This window comes from Ctenopharyngodon idella, chromosome 21, assembly GCF_019924925.1.
Source record: "Ctenopharyngodon idella isolate HZGC_01 chromosome 21, HZGC01, whole genome shotgun sequence".
Classification (NCBI taxonomy): domain Eukaryota; kingdom Metazoa; phylum Chordata; class Actinopteri; order Cypriniformes; family Xenocyprididae; genus Ctenopharyngodon; species Ctenopharyngodon idella.
Window position 1 is genome coordinate 3,030,808 of NC_067240.1, and position 25,918 is coordinate 3,056,725.

The following is a 25,918-nucleotide window of genomic DNA, read 5'->3' on the forward strand; positions in this document are numbered from 1 at the left end:
AATTCAGAAACATTAGGAACCAAATATTTGAGTCTTTGTTCTCTCTAGGATCATTGTAGACGTAACACACATAGGACAGCATGGCTGATGAACCTCCTGAGAAGAAAATTAAACCAAATAAACTCTCAAATAATGAGGTTTGAACTTTTTTTTTTTGTTTTACATTATTGTGCTTGTTATACATTTGAAGCTATAAAAATGAAGTTCATTATCAAGCTGTTTTGTGTCACATTAATGATTTAAAACTAGTAAATTCTCTGTTTATGTCAGTTTAATGTCACGTGTTTATAATATTTCCATTTGTAGGGTGAAGAGAGAATAAACTGGAGGAAACGGAAAGAACAAAGTAAGTGACAGCTTGAAAATATTCTACATTTAAAGAACAGTTTTTGACATCAAGCTGGGATTTCTGTTTCGTATAAAAGACGCATTAATAATAGTCAGGAAAAAAATATTTTTTGAAATAAAGCTGTTTATCAAACCTTTCGACTAAATATAAATGTTTGCATATGTGTTATGTTTTGTATAATATTTGATCCATCAAGACTTTTATGGCTCATATAGTACGGGTAGTATGGAGCTCATATTCACGGAGGAATAAAACACAGTTTTATTCAGAGGCTCAAACTGAGCAAAAATATTCAATTTGTTGCAGATGCTGATATTTATATTTACAAAAAGTAAGATAAAATTCCGATGATTCTATTGTAATTCAATGAGATCTTTATAACATACATAAAATGCATATAAATATCAGTCATCACTCCATATCTGCCAATAATATGTCTTAGTAAGATGATATTTAAATGCTTAGTTTTATGATCAAAGCTCTGCTGTTTTAAAACCTATAATGCAATGCAAAACAATGATGATTGAGAGATGAACAAATAAACCTTGTTCATATTTGATGCTCATATTTCAACAGTGTTCACCTTGAACTCTCACGATCACATTACACATGATGTGTGCTGAATCTGTGTCTTCATCCCCAGAGAAAGAGGAGAAGAGACGAAGGAAAGAGGGCAAACTCATCCAGCAGCTGGAGAAACAGGAGCAGAAACAGAAGAAAGAGGAGGAAAACAAGCAGCAGCTTCAGCAGAAAGAGAAGGAAAGTAAAGGTGAGCAACACTGCAGAGCTTTGGTATGTTAGAAATTGCATACTACCACTACTACATTGTGTACATCCCACTATAATGTGTACTATACCAGGGGTTTTCAATCTTTTAGCTGCCATACTGACTCTCAGAGATGATCATCCTCGTGCAAAGGACCCCGTGCTAAAATTTAAATAGCAGCATTATATTAAAAACCCAATTTAAACTGTGAATGAATAATATTATAAATGTCTAAATTTATTTTTATTGTTACATTATTATTTTTTTTCTATTTACGATAGTACTATATAATGCACTGTTTGTTTATTTATTTCAATTTTATTATAGTATTTGTTCTTTTTTCACCATTTTGCTCTAAACTTTTCCCTGGCCCCAGTTTGAACTATATAGTACTATAACAGAGTAAAACCGTCCTTATTTGTCTTGTCAGGTCGAGTGTATACGTTGAGCGTGGCTCTGCCAGGCTCAGTGATGGATAACGCTCAGTCACCAGAGCTGCGGACGTACCTGGCGGGTCAGATCGCCCGGGCGTGTGGTGTGTTCTGTGTGGATGAGGTGGTCATATTTGACGAGCTGGGCGAGAACGCGAAGTGAGTCGCTACTTTTATATTTTTTGTCATTGATTTACATAGCACTGCATCTAGACAACAAATTCTGTGATTTGGCCTAAAATAATTACCTAATTTGATTATGCGGAGTCCAAAAATATCAACAAAAGTCATTACGTACAGTTTACATCACAGTTGGAATTTTAAGAATGAAGATATTTCAACGTATTTATCATATGTATGTAAAGTATAAGTTTATGTGTGTGTGTGTGTATATATATATATATATATATATATATATATAAGTTTATCAAAATAACAGAAGGAGTCAAAGGTTTCGGTTTTAATTACAAAAAGACGTATTGAAAAAAAGTATCATTTAGATTATAATCTGCAAAATATTTTCAGTTTTAAAGGGGACCTATTATGCAAAATTCACTTTTATAAGGTGTTTGAACACAGATGTGTCCACAGTGTGTATAAACAACCAGCCTGTAATGGTAAAAATCACCCACTCCTTTTTTATAATCCCCATAATCATAAACAGTCTCTTCAAACACACGGTTCCAGATTTCCTCCTACACTTACCAAAGCCCCGCCCATGACTGGAGGCCGCCATTTCTGTTTACTCACTGTAGCTGCTGGAGATATACAATGTCTGTGCCAAAAAAACATTACAAATGTTTTGTTAATGGATGTATCAACAAACATAAGAGTCTCCATAGATCTGCATCTGAGTCATTTATAAATAAAATGTGCCTAAGAAAGTCTGTAAAGTGTTATATATTTGCGCAAATCATTTTACACCGGTGTGATGATTTGTGCTACCCGCTCAGATTTTGCTACCTCCCATTAAAACAGTAGGTAGCACACAATGCGAGTATAGTGTTGGTAGCACAATCTGATAGGTAGCGTTATTGAATCAACTCCACAGCAACTACATAAATTTATCCACTAATCGTTCAGAAACGTCCAGTTTCATTCTAAAAGTTGTAACTTCTTCCTGAGTCTCTCCATCAGTGTCGACTCCGGTTTGAACAATGTAAGGCTGAACACCGTTACTGACAATCCTCATTTTGGCTGCGTGAGATTCTCCAGCTTTGTTGTTGTTGAGCAACCGAAGCACAAGCTGTTAAAGCTCCGCCCTCTTCTGGAAAGTGGGCCGGGAGCAGCAGCTCATTTGCATTTAAAGGGACACACACAAAAACGGCGTGTTTTTGCTCAAATAGGGGCAAATTTGACAAGCTATAACAAATGATCTGTGGGGTATTTTGAGCTGAAACTTCAGACACATTCTGGGGACGCCAGAGACTTATATTACATCTTGTAAAAGGGGCATTATGGGTCCCTTTAATGTCAATTAAATTGCATATAAAATGTCCATTTTAATGTCAAAGAACTTAAATATAAACACAAGGTTATAAATATGCTTTTTTCACAAAATCTGTAATTTTCTGTCACTGTTTGGATGCAATAAAAATCCCAAAGATGTAGCCAAAAACATTGTGCACCTTTTGACGTCCAGAAAGGTAGTAAAACCATCAACGTGACTACAGTGGTGCAAACTTAATATTATGAAGTGACGAGAATACTTTTTGTGCGCAAAAACAAAACAAAATAACGACTTTATTCAACAAATCTGTCTGTCCTCTGTCATTCTGCTATGCTATTTTCATTGCAGAGCTTCCGTGTTTATGTCCAAACGGCAGCTCAGTATTGGCCGACAATAATGAGTCGGCGTAAAGTGTGATGTGCTACAGCAAAACAGGCACTATTTTTGGAATCAGCACCCCAAAATTAGGTAGAAACAAGTATTGGATATCATTCAGCAAATATGATGCAGTGTTATCAGGTGCTGACAATTTAAATGCATAGATATGCAGTTTTGCTTTTTGAATGCATAGTACAAGCTTCAAAACATTATCTTAATATTTCAGGAGCGTTGAGGGAGAGTTCAGAGGCATTGGAAAGAAAGGCCAGGCCTGCGTCCAGCTCGCACGCATCTTGCAATACCTCGAGTGTCCACAGTGAGTGCTGTTGCAATCAGATTTATGTCATATGAATGTGCATGTAGATGTTTAGGCATCATATCTGTGTTGTGTGCAGATATCTGCGGAAATCTTTCTTCCCGAAGCATCCAGACCTGCAGTTTGCTGGTGAGTTTCACATAATCTAATACTGATCCTGTTTTAGATCTGAATGTTTGCATAAGCAGTTTAAATGTGTTTCAGGTCTGTTGAATCCTCTGGACAGCCCGCATCACATGCGCATGGATGAGGAGGCGGAGTTTCGAGAGGGGGTCGTACTCGATCGGCCCAGCAAACCGGGGAAAGGGTCCTTCGTCAACTGCGGGATGAGGAAGGTGTGTGTTTGAAGACATGCAGACTGATCTTTCATTGAACAGGAAATGACCTTATTTTGTCTACAGGAAGTTCAGATCGATAAGCAGCTAAAAACAGGACTGAGAGTGACTGTACAGCTCAACAAGAACCAAAACAAAGGTAAACACACTGCTTACACTATTCACATTTTGAAATGGCTTATATTTTTTATTTTTCAGTTTTATTTTAATTTTACTTTTACTATTTATTAATTGATGAACTTTGAACATTGATACAGTTATTGAAATTAATATTGAACTGATTTGAGCTGAATAATGACACAATTGTCTTCTGTAGAGCTGCTTATCTGCTGAAATTGAATTTGTTTAATAACTGATGAATTTTGCAACTTTAACACAGTTATTTTCCTGTTTATTACAGTGAAACTGCTTTGAAACCATCTGTATTGTATAAAGGGCTAAACAGTATAAAAATGACCTTCAGCTGACTAGTTTTAGTCAACCTGATCTAACTGCAATTCGTACGTATTTTACGAGGTGGCTAATTCATACGAATTTGTATGAGCTCACTCGTATGAATTCGTACGATTTTTACTAAATCGTACGTATTTTATGAGTTGCCAAATTCGTATAAATGACCTACCCCTAACCCCGCCCCTAAACCTACTCGTCACTGGGTTTTAGACAAATCGTACGAATTTGTACCAGTGAGGTCATACGAATTTGTACGAATAAAAGTAAACTCTCTCTCTCTCTCTCTCTCTATATATATATATAAAATCTTAAATACACTGGTTTGTAGCGCAAATAGTTTTACAGTTTTCTGTACTTTATTCCAATAGTTATTTACTTACAGAGTGTAAGTAGACACTTCATTTTCTCCATAGGGAAATTGATTTTGAACACTAACTTTTAAAGACAAACCTACTGTAAGTTATGAGTTTGTTAATCAGTAGTATTTGCTTCTGTTGAAGCCGTCAGCCCTCATTATTTAAACTTGGTTTTAAAATAATCGTGTTTAACAGCAGAATTCGGGGTGAAAAACTACATTACCCATGATGCTGTACAGAAAATCCCACCAATCAGAGAGTCAAAACAAGCAAAACGCACCAAAAGTTCTCTTTAGCTCCGCCCACTACCATGAAGCACTGCGAATGATGTTATTGAGTTGATCTCTCTACACCAATGGGTTTTTACGCCAAGGCCCCCCTCCTCTCCGAATCAATACTGCACAACCCTTTTTTTTTTTCTTCACAAAAACATTTGTATTGTAGTGTTATTACTTTTCAACACCATGTTATTATTTCAAGATAGATTTAAACTATCTTATTTTTTGCAAACATACTTTGCAGACATTCTTTACAACTTAAAAGTACTTACTCTGCTCAGTAACACAGTAACTTAAACAAATAAGCACAAGTCAACCTGCCATACCAAACAAGATCACAGAGAGATACCAAAGGACTGAATTTAAATACTATGCGGATCCATTCAAAATGATTAAACACATATAACACCACTGATCCTCTCAAACTTCACCAAAACACACTTGTCCGGCGAACATCCATTATAAAACACTCACAGTACATTAATTTTGACAACTACGCGAATATTGAACTGAAATATGATGTTATAGCGATCAGTGACTCGAGCGCACGTTTGCGCATAATAATGGACTCGCGCATGCCTTATTAACGACAAATGTTGCACCTATCTGTTTGAACCGCGAGAGGCGTCTAAGCTTACGCTACTCCTACATCTGAGTCATACATCGTTATTTGACACTCTCGTGAACGAGCGGACGGACGTTACCAGTGATTCTAGTTTATAAAGTTATAAATATGGATATTTTTCTTACAGAAATGAATAGCTTTGCTTCGGAAGGCCTTTATTAACCCCCTGGAGCCGTATGGATTACTTTTATGATGGATGAATGCGTTTTTTTTGGGCTTCGAAATCACGCTTACTATTCATTCCCATTATAAAGCTTGGAAGAGCCAGAATATTTTTTAATATAACTCTGATTGTGAAAATAGTTTTCAAATCTGTGACATTTTTTTGAACCCTGTGTGTGTTTCAGAGGGGAGAGTGTATAAAGGTGCAGTTGTGGCTCCTCACGTCCCGAGGACAGAAGGTGGGCTGTACTGGGGCTACAGTGTCCGACTGGCTTCCTGTCTCAGTGAGTTCTTCCCATTTATTCATCTATTTCATCCTTTATTTCCCAGAAGCTAGTAGAACTGAAATTGAGTTCCTTTTATGTGTGTTTCTGTAGGCGCCGTATTCACAGAGTGTCCGTATAAAGGCGGGTATGATCTGACCATTGGCACGTCAGAGAAGGGAAACAACGCAGATCACGTCACTCTATCTCCATTCAAGTGAGTTTTGCATGGCTTTCTGCCGGTGTCTTTTTTTTATGGCTGATTATTAATATATTTAGAACTGTCACTGTCCCACTGGGACGTATTTTTAACAATAATATCTTATTCTAAAACTAAAGTAATCTTGACAAACTGTATATCATTTGAAAGCTTTCAGACTTTAGTTTTTTTAATTAAATTGTGACGAGATATTGGGGCCGTTAAATGAAGTATTAATTCTTAATACATGGCCATTTTTTTAACTCAAACAAGGGAATGAACTAGCAAATATTTATATTTATTTCATTTTTTTTTTTTTATATTTTTTGTCTGTGTGTCGTGCAGGGCTCTGTACGCTTTCAAGCCAAGTGTTCAAAACATCATGTTTAAAATATAAAGAAATATGATAAATTTTACTTTTCTGATCATGTCTTGAGCATGACCTATAATACATATCTGGGTTCTTTCCTCATTTCCTTTTACATATTTGGTAAAGGTTGCATTCAAACCAAATGCTGCGATACAGCCCATACTACTTCTGAATGTGATGTCTACTTCTTAAACGGTCTAAATTCATTGGTTCCTTTCACTACAATCATATGAGATGTGGGTGCATCTTTAAATGGATCATCGGTGGCGCTTGGAGGTCAACTAGTGGGGAAGTTTGGTATTACGCCCAAACAAATTCTTACTAAAAGCTCATTTTTTGAGATATCAACCTCAAATTTGGAACACAGCTTGTTTAGATTTTTAGGTTTTAGCATAAAACACGTTTTATAAAATATATACTTTAATAACTTTATTCACTTATAATCTGCCATGTGTCTGCTTTTCAAACTTCGGTCTCTATTTGCATCTGTAATTATGGCAATTTAAGTTGGAAAAAAGGTTAAAAAAGTTGAACTGACAGGTTTAAATATGCTGTTTTGATTTTCTGAGAAATAAAACTCAACTTCATTCTCTGTCAGGCACATGCTGGTGGTGTTTGGTGGACTTCAGGGGTTGGAGGCCAGTGTTGATGCCGATGAGAATCTGAACATCACTGAACCCAGCGTGCTCTTTGACCTTTACCTCAACACCTGCCCCGGGCAGGGCAGTCGCACCATCCGCACCGAGGTGAGAAAGAAAATGCATTTTTTGTAAAGGGCTCCATAGGGGGGATTAAAATTTCCTGATAATTTACTCACCCCCATGTCATCCAAGATGTTTATGTCTTTCTTTCTTCAGTCGAAAAGAAATTAAGGTTTTTGAGGAAAACATTCCAAGTTTTTTTTTTCCATATAGTGGACTTCACTGGGGTTCAACAGGTTGAAGGCGCATCGCAGAGCAGTGCAAGACGAGCATTTGTGGTTAAAAAGTATATTTTTGTCAGAAAATGGCCGATGGTTTCTCTAGATAAGACCCTTATTCCTCGTCTGGGATCATGTAGAGCTATTTGAAGCTGCACTGAAACTGACATTTGGACCTTCAACCCGTTGAACCCCAGTGAAGTCCACTATATGGAGAAAAATCCTGGAATGTTTTCCTCAAAAACCTTCATTTCTTTTCACCTGGATGACATGGGGGTGAGAAAATTATCAGGAAATTTTAATTCAGAAGTGAACTAATCCTTTAATCTGTTTAATTCAATATTTAATGTATGTTTGAATAAATCCCTAAATGGAGTAGAAGCAGTTATATGTTTAAAAAAGTTATTATAAAAACTGCCTTATGTGCAATTTAAATGTTTGTATACAAATCAATTTCATTTTAACCTTTAATATTACAGTAATGTAGTTGAGAGATTTTTTTTTTTCCTTGTGAAAAAATTACATGTACTGTACCTGATATATATCCAAATGAACCCAGCCCCAGAAAATAAACAATATTTTTTCCCCTTAGAAATGTGTGTTTTGAGCAAAGTTCAGGTTCTTGTTTAACTGCTGCAGTTCATTAAATGTTTTTATCCTTCATGCAGGAGGCCATATTGATCAGTTTATCAGGACTCAGGCAGAAAATCGCAGCTGTATTTCCTGACCTGTCCAAAGGATGACCACAGGAAGTGCATTTAAAGGACTATAACTGTCAGGAAGTGCAGCAACTGGATGAGCTGACCAAGTGTGCACTCATATCTGTAAAATCAAAAGCCTTTGAACTTATGAATTTAAAGTGTAAACAGCTTTTGCATTCTTTATCAATGTACATTTTGTGAATCATTTTGTATTGACTCTTTATTAAAATATTACTTTGTATCAGTGAACTGTCAAATTGGATATGTTAGAACCATAAACAAATTATGAAACTCATAAGTCTGTTTTTAAACGTATACATTTATTTTTTCAAGACAGGCATGTAAAGAACATTCATAATGAGCAATGAGCAAAACAATCCGCTCATATACTGTCATAATACTGCAACCATGAGTAATAATCATCATTATCATAATGGTACATACTGATTTCAGTCTGAAACCCTGTCCAGATCAGTTCATCTTAATACAATGCCCCATTACCCACAATCCCTCTGCTCTTGTGCTTGGGCATTTTAAAGAACGAAATGAAAGAAACAATGAGGTTTCAACATTAAGGGTGATAATTGAGATCATTTCGAGCAGGACTTGAAAATTAAATTTAAAAATTTAACGTTTCGGATGTTTACAGTGAAATTTGTCATTCAAATCTACGAGTTCTTCTCATGCTTGTTGATTATTTTCAAGATCAACTGAATTCTGTATGAACCCGAGCGGTTTTGTTATTTATCAGCTGTTATTTATGGGTCTTGTACAAATCGAAGGCAAGACATTCAAAGCAGCACGTAAGTTACCTGGACTACCTGTTACCAACAACAACTTGAGTTCTCCAATGCACAGTGCCAGAAAAGGCATCGTCCAATGAGAGAAGAGCATTTACAACAGTCATATGAAAATACTCATTTAGAAATAAAGCGATTCGGCGTGATATTTAAACGTGTGTGTTTTTACACTAACAGCTGTAGCCAGGAAAATTCAAACTGTACAACTGATCAATAACATCAGAACTACTTGTTAAAAAGGTCGTCATAAACCGAAAGGCCTCTACACACCGCTGACATCACTTTAAACGCAACACAGTATGTTTGTGATTGTTGGTGTTGATGAATATTTGTATATATTTTTCTTCTTGTTGGTTGAACTTCACAGAGATATGTCCAGGTCATATTTCACCCACAATCAAAAGAAAAGCCAATATTAGGTCCAGTAAGATGTTTTGTGATGCATTTAAAATTAAAATTATGTAATTTGCATTGCGGAAAAATCCCAACATTGTTATTTTAGTATTATTTATATACTATATATATAGCTTTTATTTTTATATTTTCAGTTTAAGATTTTGTTTTATTAATGTTATGTGCTTTTGTTAATTTTAGTTTAAATATTTTACATTTTAAATATAATTTTAGTTTAATATTATTTTAGTTTTAGTAATTTTAGTACTTTAACTTACTTTTTTTCAGTTTTAAATCTACATTTCTCATCTAATACTTTTATTTTATTTCAGCTTTATTTCAATTAATGGAATTTTTAATAGTTTTAGTTGATATTAACACTCCAGCATAATAATACAGTAATGAAAGTCATAATATATGGACACCAATGTTTTTTTGTTTTTTTTTTAATCGGCATATATTACATTTAGTGCAACAAATATGACAATGTATTATTTTTATTTTATTTATTTATTTGTAATTTAATGTGCTTTTGTCAATTTGATTTTAAAAATTATTTGGGTTTAGTTTATTTTAGTTTTAGTAATTTTAGTACTTCAACTTATTTTATTTCTTAATCTACAGATCTTATTTAATACTTTTAATACTTTTATTTTTTTTTTCAGCTTTATTTCAATTAATGGAAATGATTTTTTAATAGTTTTAGTTGATATTAACACTCCAGCATAATAAAAATCATAATAAATAAATAAAATAATAAATTTTTTAATCAGCATATATTACTTTCAGTGCAACAAATATGACAATGATGTATATATATATATATATATATATATATATATATATATATATAGTTAGATTTAATAATTTTATGTGCTTTTGCCAATTTTAGCTTAAAAAATATTTGGGTTTAATTTAGTTTTAGTAATTTTTTGTTTTAAATATTTTATGTGATTTTGTCAATTTTATTTTTAAAAAATTATTTGGGTTTAATTTATTTTAGTTTTCATAATTTTAGTACTTCAACTTATTTTATTTATTTATTTTTTTAAATCTACATTTCTCATCTAATACTTTTATTTTATTTCAGCTTTATTTCAATTATAGGAAATGATTTTTAATAGTTTTAGTTGATATTAACACTCCAGCATAGTAATACAGTAATGAAAATCATAATATATGGACACCAATGTTTTAAATTTGTTTTTAAATCAGCATATATTACTTACAAAAAATATGACAATGATGTATAATTTACATCATGTACACATACTGTACAATTGAAATCAATTTCCACATTTCAGTATTGAAATTGTCATAATGCAAAACATGAATGCTTCTAGATACTGTAGGCCCGGGATTCATAGATTTTCTTAGTTTTTCTTTGATTATGTGGCAAAAAATGACCCAGACATGTTCTTGTAGTGGATGTTTTAATCGTTATCGTTACTATATCGTTTTTTTAGATATAAAGGCATAAACAACTCCATTCCAACAGCTTCCCAAAAAAATACACAAAATGTGCCGTTCATCTGAAAACGATGTGATTTAAAAGGACCTTTTACTTGGTTGTTTAAAAGGTGTTTTTTAATAGTTTATGGTAATACTGTTTTGTTTAGGGCATTTTAAAACCATATAAACTTGTAAAAATATTTTTTGTTTGTTTTGGAATAATAATAATTTACATAGTTCTTATTTACAAAATAAAACAATCTTGTAAAGTTCTTTCAATTCTCATTCCTATACTCTGATACTTTTACATTCAACATTCAAATGTGTTGATTGTACCACAAGATGTAACTGAATCTTTCATTTGGCAACTGATACAAAGCATTTCTCATTCCAAAAGGCATCCATTCTCTGAGAAATTATGGATTATGGGTGAAAACCTGTGTAAGAGAAGGTGTACTTTATGGCAGTAATAGGTAGATGTCATGCTCAAGACAATTAAAGTTCAATCTGTTCATTTTCCAAAAGAAAACAAAGATTGTCCACCCATGTTCCTGGATCCCTGAATGGCCTCAATTTTGGCTCAGTTTCTAATCCAGATCAAAGAGCAGCCATACTGGATATGTTTCTGAGCAGGCAATGTGTTTGAAATGGTAGCCATTTTGGATCAGAAGGTCACCGAGGTACAAAAGGCGCCATGTTGGATCCAACTCACCAGGCTGGATGTGCTGGATTGTTTTCTCACGTGTTGTTCACCACGTTGGGTGGGCGTAGCTGATGTTGTACTGCTTGGCCCAGTGTGCAAACACCTGTTTCTCAGTGATGAAGCGATGGTGTGATCCCCAGCGCCCTCTCTCGTGCTGCAGGTACGTTACACACTCGTCTGGACCTCTGGGTTTGTAATAGTGATAGGGCATTCGTTTGGGCTGAGGGTGTTTCCTATAGGAAAAACAATTCAGGAAAATATATTTTATTGATTTAGTATTCTTAGATTAACATTTTTTATTGTTTTTGCCTTTATAGAGAGCAACAGTGCCCGCCCACTTTTTCATAAGCCATGAAGCAAGCCAATCAGCTACGAGGTGAATCACATTGCAAACTTCTTTGATTTAACTTTGAGAGCGTAGGGAGACCAACTCGATTACATCATTCACGGTTCTTCGTGGGAGTGGGTGGAGCTACAGAGATATTTTGATTTTCACAACTCTGATTGGTGGAATTTTCTGTACAGCATCATGGGTAATGTAGTTTTTCACCGCAGATTCTGCTGTTAAACACAATTATTTTAAAAATAAGTTAGCTCAGAGTAGGGCTGTCTTTAAAGGTTCACAAATTATCATTAAAAATCAACAGTATAGAGACCTGACAGGAAGTGAAGTGGGAGAGAGAGGGGGACAGGATTGAGAAAGGTCCCCCAGGCCGGGACTCGAACTCGGGTCACTTGAAGTTCAACCGCGCTACATATCGCCTCCGACTTAGATTAAAGTACGTTTTTTTTAATAATAAATATTTTTCACAGTGATACAATGAAATTTACTCTTGCCCAACTCAACACTAGAGTGAAACTTTCATCTTACCCACAATGGTTTGGCGGTACCATCCCATAAACCTTGATGTTATCACACATCTCAATTGCAATCACCATGGTAAACCAGCCCGTGCTTAACCAGGACTGAGACTTTTTTCTGTGAAAACAGGAAATGATAACAATCACTGAAAAATGTTTAATTAATGCAACAGAAAACAAATTGGGGTTGGGCGATATTATTATTTTAATTAATATTATACAATCAAGATATTTTTTTGAACCATGTTGTAATGCAGCAGGGTTATTATAGTTAACTTAAACTAAAACTGTAAAAAGAAATTCATTACTTGAAACATTACAACTGAAATAAAATAAAATATATATATAAAAAAAAGATTTTATTTCAGGCAACATTTCTCAGTTTAGTTTATGAAGTACTATCATAACCAAAACTAAATAAACTAAAAATTAAAACTATACAGACATTAAAATAATAGTAGTAAAAATGACAAAAACACAACAAAATTACTAAAATTATAATGAAAACAAGAAAATGTAAAAATAAAATCCTTCCCATTTAATGGTGTGAAATGAATATTGTGATACATTTCAAAAACAATATATATGGAAAAAAATATATTTAATATTATATAATTTTTGTAACAGCTACATTAAAACAATAAAACATGTTAAAAGTGCAGTACACATCTGGATCTGAAGGTGTTCACCTGTCTCGGCCGGTCTCTTTCTGAAAGAGCGTGTCAAACTTCTGCATTTTGCTGGGCGAGATGATGAAGAAGGACAGGTTACTGTAGGTCATACTGACTCTCTGGATCAGCCGGTACAGAGTTCCCTTCGAGTCATGTCCGATCTTTGACGACGGGCCCCAGAATATGATGGCGGAGATTTCTGAGCGATTGAGGAACTCCGCAGGTTTGCGGATGACCCGGAATACGCTGGAATGAGCCACGACGCGCACACTGGTCCGGTTCCCCACGTCTGATGCATACCCAGAGGTCGGAGCGTCATTCATGCGGATGACGCACTCCGTGCGGTCGATCTCATCTCCAGCGTGAGTCCCCAACATGTGACTAGAGCTGGTCACTAATGCACACTGATGGCAGTGCAGGTTCATGCTCTGAAACAACAATTCACCACACTGAGCAACTCTTATTATATGGGCAACTTTTATTATATCATTTCAAGTGACAACACTGAAGAAATGACACTTTGCTACAATGTAAAGTAGTGAGTGTACAGCTTGTAGAACAGTGTAAATTTGCTGTCCCCTCAAAATAACTCAACACACAGCCATTAATGTCTAAACCGCTGGACACAAAAGTGAGTACACCCCTAAGTGAAAATGTCCAAATTGGGCCCAAAGTGTCAATATTTTGTGTGGCCACCATTATTTTCCAGCACTGCCTTAACCCTCTTGGGCATGGAGTTCACCAGAGCTTCACAGGTTGCCACTGGAGTCCTCTTCCACTCCTCCATGACGACATCCCAGAGCTGGTGGATGTTAGAGACCTTGTGCTCCTCCACCTTCCGTTTGAGGATGCCCCACAGATGCTCAATAGGGTTTAGGTCTGGAGACATTCTTTAGCAATGCAGTGGTCGTCTTGGAGGTGTGTTTGGGGTCGTTATCATGTTGGAATACTGCCCTGCGGCCCAGTCTATGAAGGGAGGGGATCATGCTCTGCTCCAGTATGTCACAGTACATGTTGGCATTCATGGTTCCCTCAATGAACTGTAGCTCCCCAGTGCCGGCAGCACTCATGCAGCCCCAGACCATGACACTCCCACCACCATGCTCGACTGTAGGCAAGACACACTTGTCTTTGTACTCCTCACCTGGTTGCTACCACACCATCTGAACCAAACAAGTTTATCTTGGTCTCATCAGACCACAGGACATGGTTCCAGTAATCCATGTCCTTAGTCTGCTTGTCTTCAGCAAACTGTTTGTGGGCTTTCTTGTGCATCATCTTTAGAAGAGGCTTCCTTCTGGGACGACAGCCATGCAGACCAATTTGATGCAGTGTGCGGCGTATGGTCTGAGCACTGACAGGCTGACCCCCCCACCCCTTCAACCTCTGCAGCAATGCTGGCAGCACTCATACGTCTATTTCCCAAACACAACCTCTGGATATGACGCTGAGCACTCAACTTCTTTGGTAGACCATGGCGAGGCCTGTTCTGAGTGGAACCTGTCCTGTTAAACCGCTGTATGGTCTTGGCCACCGTGCTGCAGCTCAGTTTCAGGTCTTGGCAATCTTCTTATAGCCTACGCCATCTTTATGTAGAGCAACAATTCTTTTTTTCAGATCCTCAGAGAGTTCTTTGCCATGAGGTGCCATGTTGAACTTCCAGTGACCAGTATGAGAGAGTGAGAGCAATAACACCAAATTTAACACACCTGCTCCCCAGTCACACCTGAGACCTTACAACACTAACAAGTCACATGACACTGGGGAGAGAAAATGGCTAATTGGGCCCAATTTGGACATTTTCACTTAGGGGTGTACTCACTTTTGTGTCCAGCGGTTTAGACATTAATGGCTGTGTGTTGAGTTATTTTGAGGGGACAGCAAATTTACACTGTTACACAAGCTGTACACTCACTACTTTACATTGTAGCAAAGTGTCATTTCTTCAGTGTTGTCACTTGAAAAGATATAATATTTACAAAAATGTGAGGGGTGTACTCACTTCTGTGAGATACTGTATATATAATTTTTTTTTTTTTTTTTCATTTGTATTTTAACATTAGAAAATATAAAAAATGGTAATATAGATGGTCAAATATTTATATAAAAATGTATATTCCCTCATATATTTTTATACATTTTCGATGTAAATATATTTATATTGTCTAAAATATCTGAAAAAAATTACATTTTTCATTTATCCAAACTGTATCTTAAGATATATACAAAAATGCTACAAAAATTCCATCCAACAAAAAATATTTTAATTAATTTATTTATTTATTATATTTAATATTTAAAAATACACAAAAATGCTAATATAGATGTTAAAATATATTTATATAAAATGTTTTAATTAGTTTACTTGCTTATATTTACTCACATATTTTTGGCCGTTTTTATATATATATATATATATATATATTTTATCAATGTAAATATATTTATATTGTCTAAAATACATATTTTTAAAAATATATATATTTTGCATTCACCCAAATGTATTTTAAGATTAGAAAATATACAAGAATGCTACAAAAATTCCATCCAGCAAAAAATATATGCAAATGCTAATATAGATAAATATATTTATATATGTTTATATATTGTCCAAAATATTTTTATTTACATTTTGCATTCACCCAAAATCTATTTTAAGATTAGAAATGTATTTTCTTATATTTTCGCAGCATATTTTGGCATTTGAAGATTTAAGTTTTTTAAAGGTTTATGATTTTCAGTTATTCTACTTCATAAATACAATGTAACTTGCTGTTTCTTTGTAATTGTTTGCCAAAATTTTCTAGCAATTTCTGAGTGAAAATTCTAGCTACACCCATTTATATATACATATATATATATATATATATATATATATAAAAATGTATGCCATATAAACAGGAATTTCACACCTTGTTGCCGTAAACAGGAAGGTATCCCTCCTTCCCAGCCCATTTCTTGAGGTTGGTGTTTTTGACCTTGTGATGAAACTCACTGACTTTAAAGGAGCTGTAAAGATCAGCTGAGCTGTTCGAGCTGTAGAGGATGAGGAGGGTCGTGATGAGGAAGACCGTCCCGTAAATCACCATCCGCTGCCCCTGCTGCCATTGCTGAGTAAAACACAGACACATACAAACTCGACATTATTATAGACTTCTCCATAGGTTTATATAATACATGTAAAGTTCCTTGAACTTCAACTATAGCACTAGATGTTTTATAATGATTACTAATTGCTGAAAACTACATGCTGTGGGGCATCACCACACAGCCTGGTTTCTCCCAAGGTTTTTTTTTCTCTCCATTTTAACACCTGTTTGCCACCTGTTGGAGTTTGGGTTCCTTGCTGCTGTCGCCTTCGGCTTGCTTAGTTGGGGACACTTGACATTTGATATTCAACAGTGCTTTGCATCCGCCTGCATTGACACCATTTTCTTTAGAGCTGCTGTGCAGCCAAAATTATATACCAGTTATCACTGTAAAGCTGCTTTGACACAATCTGCATTGTAAAAAGTGCTATATAAATAAAGGTGGCACTATCTTGGTCACGGGCCACTTCCTCTGTAACTCAATTCCTGTAAAAGGTTTACTTTTATAGATTCAGGAGGAGTCGGGTAGGCTTATAATATTCTCTTCTTGTTTATATTATCTCAGGGTCTAGTCTGATCACTACCGTACCCCCTAAACCTAATGGACGGAGACAATATGCTGTTACACGTGCTGTTCACATTCACATAACCAACGCAAATATATGGCAAGACGGGCATTTTGACATAACTGTGTGTGTATTTGAACGTTTATGTGTAATAAACCGTGAAAATCTGACACTCGCGAGAGGCGGCTATCAGAGAGCGCGCACAGTTTTTTTTTCCCTAGGACATAGCTTACATTTTACCGTAATGTTCTTGCCTACCTGTGTCAAAAGTGAAGTAATTGGATTATTTCCATTCTGCAAAACACCCACTCGCTTCTGCCGACATCTTCATACAGCGACTACACAGCCAACTGGTGCGAAGTTGCGAACTCACGCGCAACCTGCACTACAGCTAACGATTTTAAAGAGACAGCGACGACAAATTTAGATTTTAAATTCAATATTGATTTAAACAGAACTGTTGAACTAATTTACAGTTTGTAATGCAATTACATTATAAGTAACTGTTATTAAATTACCTAAAAATGAACAGTAATCCCTTACTTTACTTTTTCAGTGGATAAGTAATTTAAAATAACAAGACGTGTCACTGGTATTCTTTTGAATGGGAGAATGTGCAACGCGCTATATGGCGGAATAAGTCCCACCTTTTAAATAAGAGCCAATCGCAGATTGGTAAAGTCATCGCATCACTGCAGTGGCCGTTAGAAGCTCCGGTTCCTATAGAAACAGTCAGACGCGCGCTTCCTAATACAGTTAGGACTGTGCATGCGCATTAGCTTGATCTAGCCTGAAAAAATGCCTTTTTTTGTCATGATTCAAGCGTTCAGAAACAAAATTTATGAGACAGCTGTTGTTAGATTTCATTGGTGATTTCAAATATTAAATTTAATCGAAAGCTTGGCAAACAGCTTTAGAGAATTTGATGTTTCCCCATTCAAAGAGATAGGAGCTACACTTGCATGCCCGAGAGGCGTTTCAAAGATGGCCGCTGAGTGAAATGATTTGTCTTAAAGGGACTTTGATTACAGTAATGCGTTACTTAGTAACGCGTTACACCCAACACTAGCAATAACATGGTTCTGTATTGTAGAGGTTTAGACACACAAAAGATAGATATAAACAAAAAATCACCACAAATGTTGGACGTGATCCTCCTTATGTTATGAAGAGGAGCGATTTTTCTACTGAATTGAAAGACTTTCCTGCCATCGAGACGGTAGATATAGAGAATGTGAAGCTGCCGTAACGTCATGTTCAGTTCTAGTCTTGTTTGTTTACATCGCGCTGCCTTTCTGCTAATGAGTTCAGGGCAGTATTTTGTTGTCATGATTGTGAAAAATGTCGCCACTGTAGGTCATTCATGCTGAATCGAGAATTGCAATAGGAACTCACATCATCGTTCAGGGAAAAAACTGGATGGTTTAATACAATTTTCACTTTTTCTATGTGTAAAAAAAACACTAAGGGAAGCAGGTTGAGGAGGTGTCACTGACTGAACCCACTGCCATTTACTCAAATATTCTCATATTCTCTAAGTGTTTTTGAAAGTTTTGTATTTTGTTTGGTTTAATAATTAACATTGCATTTGCGAGTATGACTCTCACTCGGCTTGTGAATGAGTATAACTTGCACGCAGCCACTTCAAAAATGTTCACGAGCTTCTATGGGTTTGATTTTGGTTGTCATATGTTGAATGATGAGGGTGAAGAGAAGATTAATGTTTATGTTTTAAAGGTGCACTATGTAGTTTTTCCATCCGCTAGGGGGCGCCTATTCAAAACAAAGGCGTAGCTTGATGACGCTAATTTTGAGCGCGGAATCTTGGGACATGTGGTCTTCACCTCACAGCCGGTGGAAATAAATCGGGATAGGACTTGGGAAGAAATCATGTTCATGGATGCGATTATTAACGTTACTGTAGTATGAAGCAGAGCAAGACCGAGTGTTGTGGGAGCTGAACGAGGCCGCTGGAGCGATTGTTGATGAGAGACGAACGCAACACACAGAACTTTTATTATGCCTCAGTCGCCGCTTCCACTTCTTCTGGTCATGAGTATGAGCAAAGAACTTATACTGACAAGAAGTGAAACTCAATAGAACGCAACACCAGCGCCCAGCAGCAGCCCTACGCTTCCGCCATTTTGGGGATGAAAGTGACTCGGCAGTCCACTAGCTTCTATGGCAATATCAGCTGCTTTGTTAAAAAAAACGGACATTAAAGCTGAAATCCAACCTGAATTATCACAACACAGAATAACATACAATCACTAGTGATCATCAAATCCTTTTAACAGTTTATTTTACAGACTTTGTGTTTGTCTTCCACTTTTTTTCACAAAACCTTTGTTCTCTAGAAACCCAGTCAGGATGCATCAGAAAAATTGGGAATGTTGGACAATAAATATATAACAGCTTGACAGTAATCTCTTTTTGTAGTGTTATCTTATATTAATGTCCGTTAAAGCAAGACTATGTAAACAAAAAAACACAGCCACTGTGTCCAAATGTGGGAATTATGGGATAACAGACAGCAATGCATCATGTTCTATAAAATTATTAAAACGTACAATATATATTTCAGACCTAGTGGAGTAATTTACTATTACTATTAGCCTACTCCACTAGGTCTGAAATATATATTGTACGTTTTAATCCCCTGGATCACGCTACAAACATGATGATCTTAACTTTATTAATTATTAATTTACTATTAATAGTAAATATGTAAAGTTGCATAAAATGGAAATACTCAATAAAGTAGGATAACTACGTTACCTCAGATGTGTAATGGTTGGGTTCCAAAACTGATAACATAAAACATATAGGCTAAGACAATACAACATTTACTGTAGGTGTCATAAAATTTACTGAATTTGAGAAATTTTCTATTGCATTTCTTGATTTGCCTGTGAGATTCGCTGATTTTGGGTGCGTAAGACGTGATGGATTCTGTTGTCCAGTTAGCATTTTCACCCCAAAATGGCTGCCGCGCTACCGAAGCGCCACCTAGTGGCTGTTACCCCAAAAGCATCAGAGTTTCGCCTCTTGGGGTAAAGCGGCTCTGTTTATCATATTAGATACATATGAGTGTGTTGAAAATGATGTTATAACGTTACTCTGAGCGTTCGCTCGGCGGCTGTTATGAGACACTTGTTGCACACTGCAGTAAGCTAGATCGATATTAGAATATCATATTAATAAATGCTGGATGGCTTGTCCTGATAAATGATGGAGATTCTGTATGATGGAGAAAATGCTCTATTACTGTTACTAAAAATAAAGCTGCATCTGATTATGCTATGTTAGCTACAAAATAGTGTTTTTCTCTGAGGCATGGTACTCGCAAAAAAAAATTAGATTTAAACAATAAGACTAAACGTGTTGAGCTATATAACAATTAGTTTTCTGTCTATAAATGTAACCAAACAGTTGTTCCCTTGTCTATTAAAACATGTAATATATTAAAGTGTCTTTATTGTTTCCATGTTTCTACAAAATAAAAATGGAAACCGAGGGTAACACGGGTATGACGCAATTGACAGGCGACTCCTCACACGTCCCGGAGCCTTGGTTAAAATTGCAATTTTCTTACGATTTACAAATAGTTGGAAACATTTGGGATATTGTAAGTACTCAACTGAACAAAATATATAACACTGGCCTAGTGGTTTTTGGATATTTTACCGCAAAAATTTTACATATTGCAGCTTTAACTTCTTAATTATATTTTTATAGAAATCATATATTTTTGAGTGAAGATTTAAAATGCAGATGTTTTTCTTGATTATAATCAATCATTTAATCAGTTATATTGTAATCATTTATCGTTTTATGATTTTATGGCAAATATACACTGTTTTTGTAAGTCTGCTGCAGTCGCATATGCACACAGTGTCTGAAAGTTTCCATTGGCTTATGTAAATACAAGGGTGATAAAGTACATATATTTTTAAAAGGCCGTGTCTGCAGAAGTAGACGTGCATGGGCCAAAGAGTACATTTTAACAGGTCTTTGTTTTCACAGATGTATCTGATTTCCAAGAAAAGGGGAACCGATACGTTATTTCTCATGTCTAGTACTACGGTCAGACTGTACTTTGGACCTGCAAAATGCTGTGACTCAATTGTATTATTTTTGATTCGCTTTAATAGCTCTTTAATAGTGGTTTACTGGTGCCCAAAAGAGGAACTCGCTGATGTCTAGCTTTAAGGTATAAAAAGGTCCCAATTTCCTGTATGTCTTAGTCTCTTCTCAGTCGTGACTCAATTTCTTGCTCTTTGCACTGACGAGATCTCGTCAAACTTTATTCTTCATAGGCAAGATCATTTCACTCAGACTTATAGATTATACTTAGATTTTTGATTAAGATTATATTTAGATTGGGTTAAGATCTTCGATAATACTTGTATTTTGGACTTCAATATTTCAGAGATATTGGAAGTTGATTGATAACTGTTTGTATTATTCTGTCATGATCATTTTCATTTATTAAATTTACATTTTTATCATTCCAAATGAATATGTTTATCATTTATTTTCTGATTATATTTTGACAAGCAATAAAAATCAATTTAATCATCCGACCTTGGATCTCCTAATTGCATCAGTTAAATGTTGAAATAAATACAAAAAATACAGTGTATCGTGTCTGTCTGCTCAATGTGACCCACCAATTCTCCTCCGTGGCCATATGGGAAAGTGAATATTTAAAAAGACATTAAAACTACTGTTACATTTACACCCTTCCCTTACACCCTCGACTTCTGTCAGCTTGTTGAACACATTGTTTTTGTGGACATTTCATACCATATGACGGCTGAAGCAGCAGCGCATGACACTGTTTCCACGGTAACCAGATTAACATTGTGAATGGAATTCTACAAAACTGAAGTGAAAACACCAAATGATCATGCAATGGGATAAAATAGCTTCTCTTCCCTGCAAACGAAAGAATGAAGAAATGAAGAATGTGAATATTTAACCAAGTCAAAAGCAGTATCCATATTAATTTCGGCAGCGGCTATTTGCACTAAGTGTAAATAGCAATTAGATGCTATTTACACTAAGTAAAAATAGAACATTTTCTTAGCGATAGATGCTATGTACACTAAGTGCAAATAGCTGTAGATGCTATTTACATTAAGTGAAAATAGCAATATATTCTATTTACACTAAGTGACAATAGCAGCATTTTCTTAGCGATATGCTATTTACACCATGTAAAAGTATCAGTTCTTTGCAATAAGAGTAAAGATACTTTATATCTGCAGATACTATTTGCACCTCATCATTTTTGTACATTAACAGGATGCAATAATATCATAGAGTGTAAATGATTATATTTATTAAAATTATTAAATGGATGCTGCCTTATTGGGAGAATAAAAACCGTCCCCACACCTTCCCCAAACCCTAACCAATAAACACTTAGCAGTTTATTTCCACTTTTAGAACATTATTTTAATTTTTATGGGATTCAAACCTGCGTCGATCACGCTAAAAGCCAGGTCTGCGAGCCCCACTGAAGACGTTCCGCGCGTCTTTTGTAAAACTTGAGTGGCCCAACCAGACATTAGTGGGCGGAGCTAATGTAAATAGCGTTTGCCAACAAGGGACGCTATTTGCACTTAGTGTAAATAGACACTCCGATTAATTTCAGTATCAGCAGACGCAAAACGCTATTAAAGGCAACAACTTTTAAAGTTAAAAAACGATAAAAGTTACGTAAATGATACGTTGGTTTGATGGATTTAAGCGACCATAAACAAAGCAAAACATAGGCAACAGATAGCGATTCCTATATAGAAAAATCACTTCCTGCTCTCCAGCCGCATTTCGCGCCACAGCAATGATGTCATGTGCAAATAATCTATTGCATTTTAAAGTTTACCCTCTTCTCTACTCAGTATACATTCTCTGTAAGAAATTCAGGTGTCTCATTTGATGGGATGTGGAACTGGCTTCCACTTGCTGCTTGCTTGTATGCTCTCTTTCTCTCCAAAAGAGAAACTACACCAGAGAGCTCTAAGGGCCCCTGTTTTTGTATTCACTTTTGACGCACATTATCTCTTCATTTACTTCTACACTGTATTTTCATGATTTGTTATCAAAACCTTTTTTCTTATGTCAAATCAACTTAATGTGGTTCAGATAACATAATATTTTGAGTTTCTGTTGATCACCTTCATTGTATTAACTCAAATTTTTAATTCCAATGAACTCAAAATTTTAAGGCAATTTAACTTACTTTTTTTAAGTTAAACCAACCATTCTTTTTTACAGTGTACTTGCGTTAACATATTACCTGCGTGCATCGATTGCTATGTTACTTGTGTCTATCACCTTATTTACTTGCATCAATACATTTCCTGTTTGTGTCAATGGCTTTAGCAATACACACATTTTGTATTGTACATTTTATCAGATTTCTACCTTGCTAGACATTTATTTCCTGTCCTGTCCCCAGAACTCATGTTCACATTCAAAAATGATTCAACGCACATCATCTTTACAGGATGTGGTATACTCTACACTTAAGTACACAGCATGTGTGTGTGATTTTACTGTATATATGCTTATGTAAACTTCAAGGCACCTAGAGATTTTCCAAGATCAACACTTTTCTGCTTTTTTGTTATATCTTTCCTCATGATTTAAATCTTTATCAAATTGTTTGGAAGAGAAAACTCATTTTTTCTTGACAATGCAATAATCAATATGCCCTTCCCCTCACTAAAATCATTACATCTCTGAAATACAAACTTTTAAGGGTTTTTCTACTCACTTTATCTACAAGCCTCATTCTCCTGCTTCCCTTCTATTAGGTTTCAGTTATCATGCCTAGAGAGAGAGAGAGAGAGAGAGAAACGTGAAATCAGAAAAATCAGTTTTCTGTGCCGTGACATGCACACCACCAAGCCTGTGTGTAAACAATATACCAATTCAATTCAAAATTATGTACAGAAATAACATGCACTGCTGATGCAGATATTTTCATAACCCATTTTCCATAATACAAACCACATGGCCAGAGAAAGACACAAGCCATGATGATTTAATCTGACAGGAGACACACACACACATTAAATTACATTATCCTTTAGGAACCTGACCTGTTCATTTAAATATGGATAAGACTATAATGGTATAAGATAAGCATTGAACAGCATTATGCAAAAATATTTTAAAATCTGTCATACCTCCAAGGGCCTCTTTTACCAGAAATAAACAGTACAAAATTACAGTATTATTATCAAGATGATGTTCATACATTGATGAAAGCCGTGTGTTTCCGCCGCTGGTGCGCACGAGCCCATGTAATCTGGTTTGATCATCAGGATAAAGCGTCTGATCTGCAGAATAAACCGATTCACGGCTCGTCACACCTGTGCGCTTATAGAGAATCAACGATGATGTTTGAACGCGATTCTTACCGATGCGTCAGGGTTTTATTCTGGATGTTGTTGTATCCGCGCAGCATCACCATCATCATCATTCCTACCGCTTGCTCAGGATCATCTCCGCTGAAGGAGCATGTGCGCATGCGCCGCACACCCGAAGACGCTACGAGCCAGAACGCTCATAACGTCAGCACCAAATCGACCAATAAAAATGCTCCCATACGCTCGCTTGTGTGATACCGTAGACTGAAACAGAAGCGTGATGCATGACCACTTACTGTAAATCCGTTTTCTACCGTGTATTTCCATTTTATGTTAAAAATATTATTCTATTTATATTAGGGTCAATGACCATGTCCAGAGGCCTTAATAATAATAAAAAACAAAGATATGACATCCAAAGTATGTAAGGTAGTACAACTAGATCTCTTTTATTAAATCCAAAATGTTTTAATTATATTTTGCTACATATAAAGGTATTTTAAAGATTTCGAAGTGTCAAAAGGTCATTCGGTTTAAACGTCCAAAGGCCAATACAGCCATTTTATTTGTGATTAAAATATCTTAAAATGTATATATTTTTTATTCTGGCATGATTTTATAGCATCATATATCAACAGTGCAAAATTGTATTAAAATTATGTGTAGAAGTCGTTGCTTTGTTATGAGAAAGAATGTCCGGAAAAATGAATTTAATTGATGTCATTCGGAGTAACCAATATAAAGGGGCCATTTTGGATCAAGTCATGCGGTCAATATCATGTGACATCATTCAGACACCTGCAAAGGACCACATGGTCATGAAGCAAAGTAACTAACTCTCTTTTAACTATTTGAAAAATTCATGTTTTCACTTGCTCATACGCATGTCCCGAAACATCAGGTCATTCGGTACAACCGCTATAAAACATGGAAAATGTTGTAATATTTTAAAAACTTGTACTAAATATAAAATATTTGATTGTCCTTTTGCTAGCTAGATAGCAAGCTAACTAGCTAGCTACCTAGATATCAGCCTGTTAGCATTGTTTGAAAATATCGTCATTCGGTATAACCAAAAGCGTCATTCAGTAAAACCGATATTTTAGTTAAACTGAATGATTTTTTTGGTGACAAATTTTGTCCAACTTGTAAAAAATGACAAAAGCAGTTTTAACTGATTATAAAAACAACATAATCTTATTGTTAACACTTAATAAAAAAAATGAATTATATCTCCATTATGTTTTTTTACACTTTTAAAAAACATATTCATCAATAACCCATTATTAGAATGTATATATTGATGCACCGATACTGAATTTCTCCAAAGATACTGATTATTCATAGTGATATCTGCCGATACTGATAGTTTGGGGGCTCTGCCTTTTATAGCTTCTTTTAAATTAATGATTATTTCATTATAATTAATCATTATATTTTAAAAAAAATGAAAATAAAAACTTTATTCTCTCCATTTCATAAACAAACACATTACTCAAATTAATATTAACACAAGTTAACTACATTCTGAAGATTAAATTAATATTTTGTAACTTTCTGAATGTTATTAATTCATATAACTACTATTAATATTGAACATCAAACTGGTTTCTTAGCATTTTCTTTACACAAAGCACAAATTCAGTG

General features: G+C 35.3%; 2 protein-coding genes across 7 annotated transcripts; one reads left to right on the forward strand and one right to left on the reverse strand.

The window, feature by feature from the left end:
• Nucleotides 1–28: 28 nt before the first annotated feature.
• Nucleotides 29–8,595, forward strand: spout1 (SPOUT domain containing methyltransferase 1). Its single transcript, XM_051878273.1, has 12 exons — nucleotides 29–137; nucleotides 307–346; nucleotides 993–1,118; nucleotides 1,546–1,705; nucleotides 3,601–3,690; nucleotides 3,770–3,819; nucleotides 3,895–4,025; nucleotides 4,092–4,164; nucleotides 6,085–6,183; nucleotides 6,277–6,379; nucleotides 7,330–7,477; nucleotides 8,319–8,595. Exons 1-12 carry the CDS (start codon nucleotides 81–83, stop codon nucleotides 8,391–8,393), a joined length of 1,152 nt encoding a protein of 383 aa, XP_051734233.1. The 5' UTR covers nucleotides 29–80; the 3' UTR covers nucleotides 8,394–8,595.
• Nucleotides 8,596–8,650: 55 nt separating this feature from the next.
• Nucleotides 8,651–24,458, reverse strand: st6galnac6 (ST6 (alpha-N-acetyl-neuraminyl-2,3-beta-galactosyl-1,3)-N-acetylgalactosaminide alpha-2,6-sialyltransferase 6). 6 transcript variants are annotated; one of them, XR_007927266.1, is made up of 9 exons: nucleotides 24,323–24,458; nucleotides 24,160–24,241; nucleotides 23,674–23,729; nucleotides 16,144–16,341; nucleotides 13,250–13,659; nucleotides 12,571–12,678; nucleotides 12,356–12,467; nucleotides 12,038–12,257; nucleotides 8,651–11,932 (listed from the first exon to the last, which is right to left on the reverse strand). XR_007927266.1 is itself a non-coding variant. In XM_051878278.1 (7 exons), the coding sequence occupies exons 3-7, from the start codon at nucleotides 23,689–23,691 to the stop codon at nucleotides 11,746–11,748; spliced, it is 921 nt and encodes a 306-aa protein (XP_051734238.1). In that variant the 5' UTR covers nucleotides 23,692–23,729; nucleotides 24,160–24,241; nucleotides 24,323–24,458; the 3' UTR covers nucleotides 8,651–11,745. The 6 variants fall into 6 exon arrangements, 2 of the variants coding, with proteins under 2 accessions (XP_051734238.1, XP_051734239.1); XR_007927265.1 differs by having other exon boundaries at nucleotides 12,038–12,260; XR_007927264.1 differs by having other exon boundaries at nucleotides 12,038–12,467.
• Between the last annotated feature and the right edge of the window lie 1,460 nt (nucleotides 24,459–25,918).